At 47.6% G+C, this 14,572-nt stretch overlaps 1 protein-coding gene across 11 annotated transcripts in view; it reads right to left on the minus strand.

The window, feature by feature from the left end:
• MBNL3 (muscleblind like splicing regulator 3) overlaps positions 1–14,572 on the minus strand; it is a 92,500-nt gene that overhangs the window by 24,248 nt on the left and 53,680 nt on the right. For all 11 annotated transcript variants that reach the window (XR_009488281.1, XM_059859424.1, XM_059859420.1 and 8 more), the window contains 2 exons: positions 8,917–9,081; positions 421–621 (listed from right to left, as the gene is read on the minus strand). Coding sequence is in view for 10 of the 11 variants with exons in the window: in XM_059859424.1 (XP_059715407.1) it covers positions 421–621; positions 8,917–9,081 (366 nt within the window). In the remaining variant the exon portion in view is untranslated. The remainder of the gene's footprint in view (positions 1–420; positions 622–8,916; positions 9,082–14,572) is intronic.

Here is a 14,572-nt window from a genome sequence, read left to right on the forward strand (position 1 = left end):
TCCACTCCCACCAGTGTAATGCCTAAAGTTTTCTGTAAAAGCTCAATAAGCCCATCTCTAGAAAAGGGAAACATCTGTTTTCTCCAAAACATCTCCCACCCAATAAAGTTTAAGAGCAGACCATCTACTTGGTTTTTTTGGGGTTTTTTTAAGCATGGCAGATCACATACAAAAAACCAATCCTAACCCTGCTCTAATACCCACTGATACCAGAGGAATGAGTTTTCCCAAATTTCCAAGGATTTGAGAAAAGTCCCCGCAAAAGCGTCTGCTCTGGCCGAGAGCAGCAGCCCTGTGCTAGGAAAGCTGCAAGTTCAACTCTCTACTGTGCTGCATCAGGTCATTTTAGCAGAGAGCAACAGCTGAGACCACATGTCCTGTTCATCCCTGTCAGCAGTATTGTATCAGATGTCCAAATACCTCCAGTTTATCCGTACGTATCAGTTTCTGCCCAGCAGAGCCTCCCGGTACTGTAACAGTAGGATTTCCAGAAACCAGGACAGGAGTATTTGGTAAAAGCTCTGCAGGAACTAAGCCCATCCCAGGAGAAACATGACTCAGGTAGGGACTAAAAGCCATTGTGGGGCTTGTTGCAAGCGATGGAGTCACAGGAAACGTTGTCTGTGTACAGAAAGAAGAAAAACAAAGTATTAGTTAAAAAGCTCTGTCTTGGATTTCCCATCAAAGCCTTGCATCACACTTCAATCCTTTTAGACAATTTGATTAGTCACATCAAAATGCTGTGCTCTCCAATCTATTCATTTATTGCCATGTATTTGCGATCCATTCGCTTCTCCTGACTCACAGATTTGTGACTCATCCTGAATTCAAGGCATCTTTATTTGTCAGATCAAAGCATATTGATGATCTTTATAGTTTAATGACACAATTAAGGATTTCATGCCAGCAATTAGGGCAGGCCCAAATTAAACAGACTTCTCATTCCCAAATACACATCTCAGCTTCCTTATGCCTACACCGCAATGCTGTAGAGAGACTCCCAGGTAAACTGCAGCTTCAGGACCTGGAAGCAGGTAACCAACCCCATTTGCTGCACTGCTGCATCCACCACCAGCCTGCCCCCTGAGCTCCACGTTAGCATGGCCAGTGGGCCCCAGGTTAGACCAAAGGCACCATTTAGTCAGGGGAGGTATCTCTGCTGCAGTACACTCGGCTGGTCAGGCGTTCTGCACATCTGGGGTTGGTTTCAGAGTGCCAACAGAGTTCAGGCAAAAGCCATTTTGGAGAAGGATCTAAGCCTGTACTCCCTGTGAACGGCAGCAAGAGGACACCAAACTCATTAATGTCACAACATGCCACATCTCATGGCTTTGGCAAGAGCAGGTAAGCCTTGGGCTTGGAAGAGCAATGACAGAATGAACCAGATGAGATGGCTCAGGTGGACTAGTGCGAGGTCCAAGACCCCACCTGTGCTACAAGGAGTCATGTTCTCTTTGGGACAGAACAACAAGCCATAAAGATTTAGGTCCTCTGAGTGCAGCAGAGCTTCAGTGCTGGGGGCCAGAAGCACTTCCCTGACCTGAGCTGCTCCAGCAGTGTTCATCTGGAAAAGGAGCTGCTGTGCTGGCAGGCAGGTAAGCACAAGGCTCCTAAGCAGATGCTCAGTTTAAAGCCCGGGACTAGCCCTGCAGCCAGGGAGTTTGTGAGGCTTTAAAGCACCAGATAGAAAGTACTCTTGGGAATGAAACCAATTCTAGCTTGATGAAAATCTCCACCTGACCTCACTGAAGATGACAGCATGCATGGCAGCACTTCTCAGGGAATGCAGCCTGAAAACGGAACCATTTTTATTTTCCCTCCTCTCACCTGCTCCACTGTGAAATCTGGGTTCCAGTTAAAGCTGCTCATATTGGCAGGTGTCTATGACACCATCCTTGGAAGCTACAGCCTCTATTTGGCAATAAATACAAGTGTGCTTACACAATTGCCTGGGGCAGTTTTTTGGCCACACACATCATTCCCTACTTTATTTTGTTTTGGTACTTCTAGTCCTGTGAACTTCTAAAAGAAACCACATATGGACAGTATGTTCCTCAACAGCACCTTCATCCTGGTACTTTCATACTTTGCTTGTTGCAATGTGGAAGAAGTTAACCCACAGTAACACCAGTCAACTGTCCTAACCCAGCTTTAGCTCAACAATGCCCCTTCCTAAGGTCAGTGACAGCAAGCAGCTCCCCAGCCAATGAGAAAGGGAATAATTGACAGAATATATCCCATTTTCTCATCTGCAGTGAGGAGACACAGCTTCCTGCATCAGTGGTGCTGGATGCTTTAAGTATAGCAGAACCAAATTATTCTTTTTCTGGAAGGGATTTCCAATTTTCCTTCTTGTGAGCCTTAGTCAAGCACTGCTTCAGCTGTTGGGAGACTTCAGCCACTAAAGCTAGAGAACCCCCAGTCCACAGCCCTTTATTATATAATTTTCTTCTCTCTTTCAATTCTCTGGTGGCTCCCAGACATTTTACACCTTTTGCTGCTAAAAAGGCTCTTTATGATTTTTAGGATCTCTGACTCCCTGAACACTTTAGTGAGAAAGCAGCATCCATTAGACTGTTTTCTTTTGTGCAAGTACCAGTAATTACAGTGGTATCTGCTGAACCTCCATCACCATTTGCACCATAAATGCTGTTTTAAGGAGCTTCTCCTGCCTGGCCAGTCTGCACAGGTTATAGTGGGGCCTGACATGTTGTCATCATTTGTTTTACGTACCCATAGTAACCCAAACTTTGCAGTACATGTGGCTTGCACAGATGTGTGGGCAAACCTACCCTATGTTTTTCAGCACCTAATACAGCAGAAGTATCCTGACTGAGCAGGTGTGGCACAAACACTGCTCCAAAATGCCAGGAGACCCTTTAAAGCAACCTTCTCCTGCTTGGCTGTGTTCAAACACAGCCAGCAGCTGGGCCAAGGACCTCGCTGGTTTCTGAGACAAAGGGAAGATGTTCCTTCCATTGCTGAAGGAAGGATTTGTGCAGACTGGGAATGCTGGGAGCTTGCAACACCTCACGCTGAGTGAATTCACCTGAAACATTCACTAAGAGATGGTATACCAGCCTCTTCACCAAAACTGCCACAAAGGACCTGCCCCCAAAAACACAATCCTCATCTCCCTCAAAAGCAGTCCCTCTTCTCACTGGAAGCAATCAGCAAGAGCTAATGGATCCAAACCCACACTGAAGACAGTGGAGGAAAGATGTGCATGAGGAACAACTGAATAGCACAATCCACTTGTGATCCTGGAGACCTGCAGAGGGATGCTCGTAGGAGCAGGAGGAGTTTTTATTGCTGCTGCTGTTTGTTCACCCCTTTCTGTGCCCTGACATCTGCTGCTGCCTTCCCAAGATTTCTGCCTGCCTGCACTGTGTGCATGCTTCCCTGATGGGAAGTGCCAGTTGTGCTCCACACCCTGCCCGCAGGCTGGGGCTGCTGCTCACAGCCAAGCGGGTGCACAGCGAGGGAACAAGCAGACCTCACTCAACATATTAAACCTACAAGAGCTGGGGTTTTAAGTCTGGAGTGTGTGAAGCACTCTGAGAACTGTGCCTTTGTGAGCTGGCACCAGGGAGCTCTGTATTTATTGTGGCTGATGAGGGGAAAAGATGGGCTGTGCTCACTGCCAGACCCGGCTGCCTGTCTTGGATTGGGAAATCCAGTCTGGCTCATGCATCAGTACCAGTAATAGGGATGCTGCCAGCCAATTCTTCCCTCTACGTCTGTGCAGGTCCCCCATGTCCTCAGGGAATGTTAGCAAATTTCCTCCTTGCAGCCAGAATCCAAATGTAATTTTTACTCCAAACAGCATTGCCTTCCTCAACGTGCCTCCTGTCCACCTCCTGTGACAGCATTTGGCTGGGATACAGTTAATTTTCTCCACAGTAGCTGGTAGAGGGTTGTGGTTTTGATTTGTACTGGAAACAGTGTAGATAATTCAGGGATGCTTTTGCTTTTTCTGAGCAGCGCTTACACAGGGTTAAGGGTTTTTCTACCTCTCACCCCACCCAAGCAGCGAGGTGACTATGAGGGGCAGCACAAGGAGTTGGGAGGGGACAGAGGACAGCTGAACCCAACTGACCCAAGGGATATCCCAGACTGAATGGCATCATGGTCCTGATATAAAACTGTGGGAGGAAGAGGAAGGGAGGGACAGGAGACCTGACAGAGCAATGTTATGGCTGTACACAAAAAAACCATATTCTCAACTTAATTGCTGGTATGCTCTAGGGCAAAACAGAGGGATTGGAAGTATCAGCACTTACTCCTGCTGCCCCCTTTCAAGCTCTTGCTAATTCAGGAAACATAGAGACAGGTTTCCTTGCAAATTAGCTTTTAAAAATCATAGCATAGAGACACTACCAGTAACTCCCGTGCAGAGGGAAACAGGTTACAGGGCAGCAGCAAAGGGTTCATGCTGGTAGCAGCTCACAAGACTGGTTTACTGAGTATTAAAATGCTTGTAAGAATAGTAATAATTTTAAAAAGCTGAAATGGCTGTTGTGAGAACACATCTCAGGGGGAGGGCTCCCAAGGACTTGGACAGCTCTGAGCTCCTCACAGACCCCAAGCATGGAAGGTGTGAGCAGAGAGAAGGAACCGTCCCAGGGAGGGGCATTTGTCACCACTGGTGACAGCAGAACCTAGAACAGCTGATTTTGTTAACAATCTAGAAGTTGCATTCGATTTGGCTAGCAGAAATTGTGCTAAAGCTAGAGAAGAAACACAGAGTGGGTGTGAAGAGGAAGGCAGAAGAGCGGTTGGTGTTTTGTCAAACACAAGCACTGTCTCAGCCAGGAAGTGTTGATTCTGAGTTACCTCAGACCCTAAAAAAGGGAAAGCCTGAACATGAGAGGCCCACTGTAAATACAGAGGTGTTGATAGCCTGAAGGAGGGGAGACAGGTCACTGCTAAGCAGCTATATATGGAAAGCACACAAAAAAACAATGGCAGCTTACAGTCTGGTGTTAGAAACTGAAGGTAAAGATCTCATACTGACAAGATTGAAAACCTTGATATTAAAAACATACTTGATGCTGTCCAAAAACCCAAAAATCTGCCTTCACCCCAGTAAGTTCATGGGGCTGGCTGGCTCCAAAACCACCCTCCAACATGAAGGCTGAGCATGCTGGAGTGAATCCAATGGGCCAAAGCATCCAGTTACCTACCACCATAGATGCTCATTTCCCCAGCCAGACTGCAAAGACACACTCCTAGCTCAAAGGATCTCTCATTCGTGGGCTGCTGTAGTGTAAAAGACAGGTGCTAAGACCCCACAGCACTGTCTCTTGGCAGATGCCAGCTCCTGGGTGGGCCAGGATACCTGCATTTATTCATTCCAGCATGTCTTTGACTAGAGCTGAGATATAAATCAGGTTTTTGCTGCATAGAAAAAATGCCTGTGCAAAGCACCTGTTGAGATCAGCCCCAGCACTTGCTCCAAGCATCACTGGCCAAGCAAGTTGCTCATCCTCTGCTTTAACCGCTCCATCAGCACCAAGGAGTGGCAGCAGGATCCTGCTGCCCCAGGAGGGCACAAAGGGCTGGGTTAAAGTCTGGGCTGTCTTCAGGGGAATGGGTGACTCAGAACTATCAAGACAGTTCTGTCTACAAAGACCTTGGCACAAAGAAAAGACAAAGAGCTTGAAAACAAAGAGAGGAAAGAGCTTCCCTAGGTAGCAGCAGAGGCAGCTGCAGGACAGGTGCGTCACCACTGCCATGCTCTGTCAATGGCTTGTTCAGGCACTGGGCAAACCAGTGCCCTGCTCCACCACGTAACCAGGACCCTGGGCTGAAGCACCTCCATGGTCAGCTCCAAACTCTGCCCCACACTGCTGCAAAGGGATAAAGCAGGATGAAGAGGGCAGGCACTAGGCCTAAGGTGCAGCAGTTTTTGGGCAGTCTTGCACTGGCACACACAGGACACAAAGTGACCATATCTGAGAAACCAGACATAACATTGACTAAAACAGCTCTTCCTATCAATGCCAGAGCCCAGCTCATAGACAGACACCATTTCAGGAAGCCTGGTGAAAAGCTGCTCTGTCAAGTGCTGGTTTGGTTTGGATTTGGTGGGGGTTTTTTGGTGGTGGTTTGTGTTGTTTGTTTTTTTGTTTTTGTTTTTTTTTAACTCAGTTGCTTTTCTGGTGAAACTGCACTTTAAAATGTCTAAGCATTCAGCTGCTGTTTGGAGCTATTAAGTGTGCTGTTTCAAATCTCATCTCTGGCAAGCATCCCAATTAAGCAGGCATCCCGTTGATCAGCTTTCTGATCACATGGGATTTGTTCTGCTGCTGCATCAGATACAATACCTTCTGCTTTGACGAATTTCATGTGTACCCAGAAGGAGGCCCCACCCTTCTCATTCAGAGAGAAAAAAATTCTCAAAGCCAGCTTCCACTGACAGCATCTTCGGGAAATCAAAGGCAGTTGAAAGAGCAATCTCTTGTCTGTCCTGAAATTGGTGTGGAGCAAGTTGGGCAGCAGGAATCAGACCAAGAGCTTGTTTAGTCTGAGTAAAGTGTGGGAAAGCACGAAGGGAGCAGTCACTCCAGAACAAATTTTTATTTTTCTTCTTTGCCCATGTCTCCCTCATGGCACAATTTAGAAACCAGGGGCCCTTCTCATCAGATAAGGTTACTTCTGAAAGGAGAGCACTAACTAGACAAACCAACATATTCAGTCTCAGAGGCAATTTAAAAGGCAGAAATAAAATTTAGGAGCATACTGGACCTGCAAGATTGCAAAGTGGGAAGATGGGAACTTTCCAAAAAGGAAATCCCAAAGATGCTTTGAATAGTCAGCCGAAGAACATCCACCGTGAATTCCCCACAGAGGAAAACTCCAAATAGGAAGACTTTTCTTTTGGTACAGGGCTTAGAAACCAATGTCGCTATCTTGTGGGAATTCAGGATTCCTTCTGATGTGGACATACTTTCAAGCTCCACAAAAAAGAAGTGCAAGACTACAGCAGAGAAGAGCCTAAGGTACAGCACAACTAAAGACCCTCTCTGTGGCCAATTTTCTCTTCTGTCTCAACTTTCCATCTTCAAAATGGGAAGAATAAACAGCATTTTCTTAGCTTATAGGGCAGGACAAAGCTACTAGCAGACACACAAGATGATCAGAGTCATGGCAAACATGGAAAACCCCCCAAAACACAGGAAGAATATGCCAGACTGAGGAAATAGCCACAGACCAATAGAGCACCCTCATGAAGGGACACTGATCAGCCTTCCCTGCTGAAACAGGGAAACCTCCATCACAGGCTCTTACACCAAACACTACGATAGCCTCTAATGAGGAGGAATCCTTCACTGTTCTCTGGTGAGAATAAACCAGAAGCACCTGAGCTTTTCAGCTGGGGTGACAGATGCTGTGTCTCACACGGGCAGAGAGGCCAGGCACTGGTAGGTGGGACACAAGGAGGCCAAGTTCAGGCTGGTTCATGGACTTGACACCTTCAGGCTAGAAGAGCTTGTCCAAAAGATCTGGCCAGTCCTCCCCTGTGGCACAGCACAAGGAGCCTCACCCAGCTACAGCACACTAAGTGCACACTGCCCGAGGAAAGATACTCAGTCCCAACTTTAAACTGAGAACTCTTAATTAACTCTCAGTGAAACTTATTCACATCAGCATTGAAGAGCTGCTTCAAGACCTCTGACAGTTCTTAAAATATACATTGTGACAGACTAAAACTCAGCTGAAAAGTGTCATCCCCTCCCAGATACATCAATCAGAAGAAACAAGCCATCCTCTCCCTGGCGTAAGAGGGTTCTCCAGCCTGAAACCTGTTTTAACTGACAGGCAAAAGCAGGGACAGGCATGGAAGGTTTCTCTGAACTACCTGCTCTGCAAACATCTATCTCCCACAGGCTTCCCTTCCTACCCTAAAAGAAGCAAATCCTTCCTGCTCTAACTCTAAATCAGCATTACTGTGAGAAACAAGTGACAGGGCTGTGACATTAGTACAACTCTCTGCTGGGACAACTGCAGTGAAATGGCGTCACTCCCAGACATTAAAAAGTATTAAAGACTAGGTAAGATTCTTCCCTAGTTTTAGTCCAACAGTGCTACACAGCTCGTCCAATGGAGTCAGCATCATCTCAGTGCAAAACAACCACCCAAAACAGGCTCCACTGGAATTGAGCCACTCAGAACTTCTGGGATGTACATAAATCAGCTGGTCAAATAAGCACCTGGTGGTAAGACCCTTCCACTTGAAGCCCTGAATCTCACAGCTCCTCAGTTATCAGAGTTAAAGAGAGACACAGCTTGCTAGGAGATGCAAAGATGGCCTGAGCTCAGGTACAGGTCTGGGGTCTCTGTGAACAAACAGGGAGGGACAAAGGAGTAGAGTGAGCCTCATGGGCCAGGGCTGTAACTCACAACTGGCTGTAGGGACAGGGAGCAGAGTGAGCCCAGCAGGCCCAGGGCTGTAACTCACAACTGGCTGCAGGGACAGGAGCAGTGTGAGCCCCATGGGCCAGGGCTGTAACTCACAACTGGCTGTAGGGACAGGAGCAGTGTGAGCCCCATGGGCCAGGGCTGTAACTCACAATTGGCTGTAGGGACAGGGAGCAGTGTGAGCCCCATGGGCCAGGGCTGTAACTCACAATTGGCTGTAGGGACAGGGAGCAGAGTGAGCCCCATGGGCCAGGGCTGTAACTCACAATTGGCTGTAGGGACAGGGAGCAGTGTGAGCCCCATGGGCCAGGGCTGTAACTCACAATTGGCTGTAGGGACAGGGAGCAGTGTGAGCCCCATGGGCCAGGGCTGTAACTCACAACTGGCTGTAGGGACAGGAGCAGTGTGAGCCCCATGGGCCAGGGCTGTAACTCACAATTGGCTGTAGGGACAGGAGCAGTGTGAGCCCCATGGGCCAGGGCTGTAACTCACAATTGGCTGTAGCTGCGCGCCCGGGAGCATGAACTGCATCTGCTGAGCAAACATGGCTGCGGCCGTCTTCTGCTGGATCAGGTTGTTGCGTCCATTTATTTCAAGTTGTGTTTTTAAATGTGGGGGAGGGTGGAGATATTTGCAGTTCTCTCGGGTACACCGGCCCTAAAAAACATAATGGAACAGCATTTCAGTGAATGTAACACCCAGGGCAGCCAGAGAAATTTAATTAAGGATTGTTTGGGTTACCGGAACAACACAATCATCGAGGCGGAGGCGGCTTGGTAGCTACTGTGCCTCTTTTGTGATTTTTCTATAGTAGGTGAAGAGAAGAGCAACATGACTTCTCCTGCACTAACACTAACTGAATACTATCAAGCTAAACCAAAAACTCAGGCTTCCTGATGTTAAAACGATTGTTGTAAGAAAAAACCCCAAACAATCTAACACAAACACCAATACTTTCAGAAACTAGTGGCAACAGTTCCAGAAACAACAACAAAAATTCCCTATTTCCTTGCGTGGGTTGCTTTTCCCCTCCTTCCCAACACCAGACCACTTAATTGGCCCTGACAACCAGAGAGAAGAAACAAAATTGTCTCCACCACTTCCCCAGCTGCATTGGATAAAACTTTAAGAGGACAACTCTGTAAAGCAGCACCTCTGATCCACAACATGCAGGTACCCCAAGATGCTGAGAACTGGCAGCCACAGGAGGAAGAGCTGAAATGATTTTCCCCCTTCATGCTTTCATTTATAAAAAGTGATGTGTGTTGCATCACTGACTCCTTCCCCCCTGCAATAAACATAAGCACTAGCCATGCCAGTGGCTCCTAAAAGTCAAGGGATCACTGATGTTATCCCTGCAAATCAACTGAGATAATCACAAAAACATGCGTAAACTGTCTTCCTTTAAGAGTGTTTGCAAGTAGACATAAGAAGATAAATATCACTAAATAAGAAAGTTAGTAACAAATATTGTCATTAAGATGAAACAGTTCTTGAAAAATAAGGTTTTCTCTCTCCCCCCTTTCTTAATTTCTTCCTCAAGAAACAAGAGGCATACAGAAAACATTAAATACTTAATATAACTTTATGCAAAAATTGTGACTTTTTTTGAGGAACAAATTCTTTTGAGCTATTCAAAGCCTATTAAAATAAGGCCAGACTGGAAGACCACAGAGCTGTTCCATGACAGATAATTAATAATGGTTCCTGTAGCCAGCAAAGGCACAGGACCATCTATTACTCAGCCTATCCCAGGCACAGTCATCAAGGGCTGGACACAGAGTTCTCAGCCTCAGTGTAATTAAATTTGCTTCCCAAAAGGGGCACATCAAATGACCCCATGTACCTGCCCCTGCCAGCAGGATCACGTGCAGCAGAGCTGTAGCCCCATATCCAGAAGGATACAGCTGTTACACACCACTCACCCAAGGCTCAGGTGGGAGCCTCCTGGGATCAGCCCCTGATGCATCCAGGATACTCCCCTGGGTTCTTTAAGGCTTTTGCAAACATTCAGGTGAAATCACTGGACAGTCCAAGTACCACTGCAAAAAGCCAAAACCGTGACCCACTGCAGGGGCTGGTTTTGAATCCCCATCCAGGCTCCTCAGCATGCCAGATTGCTGTAGAGCAGCCTGAGATTTCCAAGCTCTACTCTGCCTTCCTTCCTGGTGGGGATAACAGCTTCACTGGAGACAGGGCTGCAGAGCTTGACTGCAGCTTAAAAGGGGCTGTTTGACATGTGTCATGGGAACAGGCTCCTCTCTTATCTGCTCCGAGGAGATCAGAGTTAAACAAAAGGCAAATAATTAAATGCAAGAAGTGATGGGCTGAAGCCAGTGGGACAGAAAAAAAAAACTGCTTCCAAACTTTAGCAGCCTGGCTTGTCATGGAATGAAACTCTCTGCCCCACTCCTAAAAGAGCCCAGTGGCTCCAAACAACCCAACTCAAAACGAAAGAGGCTTTTTAATGCTATTGTTTTGGCTTCTCAGCAATCCAACAGCCCCAGATCTCCAGCAGTGAGTTAATTGCTCACAGGCCCTGAGGACACCAATCTTCATCACCAGACACTTTCTCACATCTGTGTGAAGTGAGGGTAAAATGGCACCACTGCAGCTGGCTGGTGCTCAGACACCCAGTGCCACTACTAAGGAAAGAACTGCACTAATCTGCAAGGAGAACACTGGGCAGGTTTGGGTCATCCTTCTCATGCTGCACAGGAGCAGGCATCTCTACAGCCTTTTCCATCACCTGGGACCCACAGCAGGAGTCCAGGGTTCAGCCTCAGAGCATATCTGCAGTGTCCCACCTCCACAGCTCCTGCAGGGCTGCTGCTGACCAGGAGCAGACCCCACTGAACCACAGGCTGCCCATGGCCAGGCAGCTGCTCCAGCCTCCACGGGCTCACACATCAGCCTCAGAAATTCCTCCTGACTGCAACTTGGCACAAGTGCTTTGGGTTGGGGAAACACTTATTTCTACCAAATTTGGAATAAATCTGTGTAGATGTTTCTATGCTGCAGGAATGGAGAAGATGAAAAAAAGAACTACTATTTTTTGTAAACAATACTTACACAGTTGACTTCAACTTGAGAAGGACTCTGCTATTTCAACTGAAATTGTGAATATCATTGATACCAGCAACCCCAGCTTGGTGTGAAGCTTTGTTCTATTTTTTTCCCTCAAAGCAGTTTGCTTAATTCCAGCAGGGGGTTCTACAAACAGAATATTTTTACTACCAATAAAAAACCACCATACAGCACGAGGCGTTGGTCTTGCAGACAGTCTGTAAGCTGAAACCAGTGCCCACAGAGTGCTACTGATTTCAAGGACATGTATTTGAAAGAAACAGAGCTGTGCAGATGCTGCTGCAGAGCAAAGGCTGTGAAATGCTGTCAGTCAGGCCTTTGAGGGCTCAGAAAGACTAAATGAATCACTGCTACACTCAGATTCAAACTCATGCCTTTGGTCTAACTCCTCCTCACCAACATTTTGTTCCTGAGCACCACCAACCACTGTCTTTCACTGGGGCATATTGGAAGCCACAGCTGAGTTGGGCTCCCCACTACAGCGCCACAGTAAGTTCTTCATCTCTCAGACAATGAATTTTTGGAAGTGGTGATGTGACAGAGTGACACAAAATGTTCCCAGATTAGACATCTTGCCATGTAACAACTTTCAATATGCTCACTCTATAGTGATGGGCACCACCAGTACCCCCTGAACTTCAACACTGGCAGGGATGAGCTCTTCTTCTACCCTTCCATCACAACACCCAGTGTACTTACCAGAAACATACACAATCTTCAAGATCAATTTCAGCTCTACAAAAGCTGCCAGAAGGACAGAGGAGCTGCCATTTTTAACTCCTCAGTACCAGCTGCAACACAGCAGGGAAAGCAACAGGGAACTGGTAGCAAATCTGCTGTGTGGATACTGGGCTGGGGATAAATAAGGACAACTCCATTTTACACCTGAGTGGCCTAGGAATACAACATGAGAAAATACAACAGGAGTTAGGCCTCCAATTGTAGATGAGCATATTCATGCTACAAGGCACAGCTTTCCTGCAGGGACTAGCTGTGGCTCCAGCATATCGAAAGCTCAGCACAGGGCACAGGACCGTTCCAGAGCTGTGCACAGAAGACCAACCAAGGCATTCTCCAAGCTGAGTGTTGCACCAAAAAGCACCATTACAGCACCAGGAGTGGCCACTGCACATGCTGGCAGGGGGCTGGTGCTCAAAAAATGATCTGTGCTGGCAAGCAGCACACTAAGCCTGCTGGCACCAGTGCACCATCCTCCTGTAACTGGAAATTTGAAATTTGCTGCTGTCAATTTAGGCTCAGTACTGACTCCAGGACAGGCACGTTCCCACCCTGTCCCGGGTGGCACACAAGGCTGCAGCCAGGGAATCACCACCCAGTAACAGACTGCTGCTGGCCTTGGCAACACGCTAAATATAGCTCTACTTTCTGGCTCCTCACAAAATGGAAGGAGTCTGAAGGACCGTGTTCATCTGCTTCTTTGCCAACTACAACCAGGAGGGAAAAGCATATGGACTGCACTTTGCAAGGCTTGAAAAATGGATATTAAAAATAAATCATTAAAAGATTTTATAAGAGTATCTTCTCCCCATTTTTTCCCACACACTCCCCCACCCTTACAGTAGGCTGCTGGCATGTGATTGACTCTGTGTTGCCAACTTAAGTCATGCTGTGATGGCGTATACTGTAAATGGCTGGCATCTGACACCAGCTAACGTGACAGCAGCTTGCACTGCAACAAAGCCAGCTGTTTGGAGTGCAGCACTGAAGGCAGCACACTGAAATCCAGCAGAAAAACCTGCATTATACCTGGTTGTGTGGAGTTTGTCCCTCGTCATCTGCATCCTAGCTCAGCGGGATGCAAATAAGAGCATTCTGGGTACTGCACCAGGCTGGATGAACCTTCCCTAAGCATGTTGCACAAATTGTCTCCTCCCTGGCTGATGAAGTGAGCTGAACTGTGCTGTAGAAACAAGGCTCCCAGAACAAACCCCAAGGCTTGCTCACATGTGCACCAGTAATGCAGTTTGTTACGGTCTCTTTAATCCCGGACACCAGTGAGGGGTTCCAGACACACATTTCTGGTTTTAATGACTGCACACTATATCCCATCAATCATGAGCAGTTCTCATGTGAAAATCTTCAAGCTAATGCAGCTTTTCACACACTGGAGGCTGCAGTAGGTTGGTGCCCTGACTGTGCAGTCTTTTGCACAGATACTGATGACATGTGCAATGACTGACAGCAAAAAGAATGAAAAGAGACCAAGCAGGAAAGGATTTCCATGTTTTGCACAAAACCAGGCACCAAAACACAGCTTGTCTACATAACTTTTCTCCGCATGAAGCAGCAGATTTCCACCTCCCCAAGAGGAACTCAGTGGGGAGGCACATTCAGAGATGCGCTGGCCCTGCTTACTCAGTGCCTGTCGCTCCAGTGCTGAGGCATGAAACACTCTCTGCTTTCCATCCCACTCACCACATGCACACAAAGGCTCTCTCCTGGACGTGGATCCTTGCTCCTGCCACAGCCTTGCATGGCTTTCTCATACACAGTACAACCTCAACCCCCACAGTGTCTGCTCCACATTTGCAGGGCAGGCTGCAAATTCATGCCATAGAGCATGAATTGTCCTGCAACAGTGGGAGGCAAAAAGTGGGGAGCTCAGGGTTGCATCCCCACGTCCAAGCAGCACAACTAAGAATATGAACTGAGCAGCACATGCTGCTTTAGGTCTATCCCTCCTGCCACCTGGTCTGTAAGAAAAGAGAGGTCCTGGAAGGCAGAGTTGGTACCTGGTGCCCAAGCTCTAAGTCCTCCACCCGTCCTATAAGGACTTTGAAGTTACCCTTCCAGGACAGCAAACCACCAGTGCACCACCCCTACTCAAGTGATTTGTGCTCACTGCAGCTTGTCCCTAAGCAACCTGCTCCAGGGCTGAGCAAGTGGAATGCTGGCTGGATTGAGTGGCTCATCCTGCCAGCTCCAGTGCACTGCATGGCTCGTCCAGCCACCTCCAATGCTGCGCCACACTCCTCTTTCCACACAGGTAGAGAGCTGTGTGGGAGGAAGGGAGATAGCTGTCCATCTCACTGCAGAATCA

This window comes from Haemorhous mexicanus, chromosome 14, assembly GCF_027477595.1.
Source record: "Haemorhous mexicanus isolate bHaeMex1 chromosome 14, bHaeMex1.pri, whole genome shotgun sequence".
In the NCBI taxonomy this organism is placed as follows: Eukaryota; Metazoa; Chordata; class Aves; order Passeriformes; family Fringillidae; genus Haemorhous; species Haemorhous mexicanus.